Raw genomic sequence first — 2,159 nt, forward strand, 5'->3', positions numbered from 1 at the left:
TTTGAAGGATAAGAAAGATATTTATTGAAATGAAGAATTCACAACAGACGCATTTAAATATAAATAACTGAGAGAATAAACTGTTTAAAAAAAAGTGCAGAGGTCAAAGGTCGGGTGACCCTTCTTGTTGTTGTTAATGCTCTTTTCTGCGAGGCTGGGTGGCTTTGCTCAGGTTTCCCGTCTGCTGCTTCAGGACGCTGAGAAGAGACTGCGAACTCTCCAGGATCTACACACACACACACACACACAAAAAAAACACAAAGATTATTAAAACTGTTACGTGGCTGACGCAGCAGCGTGTGCCGTGAACATGTTTTCTCCCGGCTCTGCTGACGGCCGTGTTGTTCTTTAATAAGAGCGGATGAGGAGTGTGTTTGCACTGATTAGTGTCGGGGAGTTCAGCACTGATGCGACGCAGCCCACATTTAAGCATTTAACGATGTTTTGACACTGTAGTGGTTACAAATCAGGCAGCAAATTAGGTTTAAAAGGATATGAAAATGTAATTATCACAATTATTCTTACCAAATTGAATGGGAACATACTCGAATGTCACAAAATGACATATTTAAACTTTCTGATGGAGGCAGCAGTGGCTCAATAACTCCTGTGTCTCTGTGTGTTAAAATCTCTGATTTTCTTTATGGACTTTGGTGCATCAGTTTCTACCTCTTTAACACACACACACACACACACCTTAGCGTACGCAGCCTCGGTCTCGGCCAGCGTCTGGTCAAACGTGGCTCGGGCGGCGAGTCTCTGAGTCAGACTCTCGTTGACTCGGCTCAGTTTGTCCGTGAGCAGACGGATGTCGTGCTGCAGTCGCTCCTTCTCCTCCTCCTCCTGCCTGATCTGACTGTTTAGCTCCTCCCTCTTTTCCCGCAGGTCCTCGATACCTGAGAGAATTAAACATCATAAAAACCAGTGTCAGTGATGAGTCTGTGTCTCTGTGACGGATCGTCATATTTACACATTACATTAAAAAATTGGTTTCATTAACTATTATGAATGAATCGATTATAGAAAGTTCCACAATAACAACTTTGAAAAAAATGACATTTAAACTTTTTTTAAATGGGATTATAATGACATTATTTATTCAAACCCGGTAGCGTGTTTTTGTAACGTTAAAACATTGTGTAACTTCTTTCGGAAACAAGTATTTTTGTAACACCTGTAACAGATTTTGTTAGAAAATGTTGTAAAAAGATATTTTTGCTATGATTTTTAAAGCATTACGATTTAATCATTTGTCATTTTTTGATACAACTTTTTGTACTTTTTTTTTACAGTTCGTCACATACATGTTTTTTTTTTTACTGAAATAAAACATTTTGTGATATTATTAGTAACCTGTTTTTGAAATATTATAAGTAACAGTTAGTAAAAGAAAATGTGGTCATGCAGAATTTTTATACATTTTTACACGTTTTTGGTTGGTCACAAAATTTTGTAATACTGCAATATTTTGTTATATTTTGTGACATTTATTGGAAAAAATTATTGTTGTGACCTCTTTAGTAACATTATAACATATACAACCTTTCTTTCAACATATTTTATTTTGAATAACAACATTTCTTTGGTCACAGATACACTGTTAGTACCATGTCTTACCAGCATTACAACTTTTTCTAACAGTTTTTAACAATTACCGCGACAGTATCGTGAATGATCGCACTATTTATACGTAGAGATTCATCGTGTTAAATTTCCTATAATCCCGTGATATAAAAGTGATCATCATTCAGTCTGTTAGCATGAGCCCCAGTTAGCGTCACGTACGTAAACACATACACATTGAGTGTGTGTGTGTGTGTGTGTGTGTCTTACATTTAGCTAGCTCGTTGTTGTAGGTTTGCATCGCAGCAGCTTGTTGAGTCATGTCGGATTTATTTCAGTCGCGGTTGCTCTGACGGTTGATTCACCGGTGACTGACTGACGTAACGAGCGCCGTATTTTCCGAAACTCCCGGCGAGTTTGGCATGTGTGAGTGACACTGCGCTAAACTAGGCTAGGCTAAGCTAAGCTAAGCTACAGAAGCCCGGACACATACGTCTCTATCTCTGTGAGTTTCTGTCGTAAACGGTTTTAAATAAAGCGCTCGAACTGTGTTCGTTTCCTCACTTGAGAACCAAAGACCGCCGGATATACCACAA

At 38.5% G+C, this 2,159-nt stretch overlaps 1 protein-coding gene across 1 annotated transcript; it reads right to left on the minus strand.

The window, feature by feature from the left end:
* On the minus strand, window positions 1–2,159 carry ssna1 (Sjogren syndrome nuclear autoantigen 1). The gene is made up of 3 exons (XM_044012844.1): window positions 1,834–2,159; window positions 697–896; window positions 1–226 (listed from the first exon to the last, which is right to left on the minus strand). The coding sequence occupies exons 1-3, from the start codon at window positions 1,883–1,885 to the stop codon at window positions 134–136; spliced, it is 345 nt and encodes a 114-aa protein (XP_043868779.1). The 5' UTR covers window positions 1,886–2,159; the 3' UTR covers window positions 1–133.

The sequence above is a fragment of the Solea senegalensis genome, linkage group LG21, assembly GCF_019176455.1.
Source record: "Solea senegalensis isolate Sse05_10M linkage group LG21, IFAPA_SoseM_1, whole genome shotgun sequence".
Taxonomy (NCBI): Eukaryota; Metazoa; Chordata; class Actinopteri; order Pleuronectiformes; family Soleidae; genus Solea; species Solea senegalensis.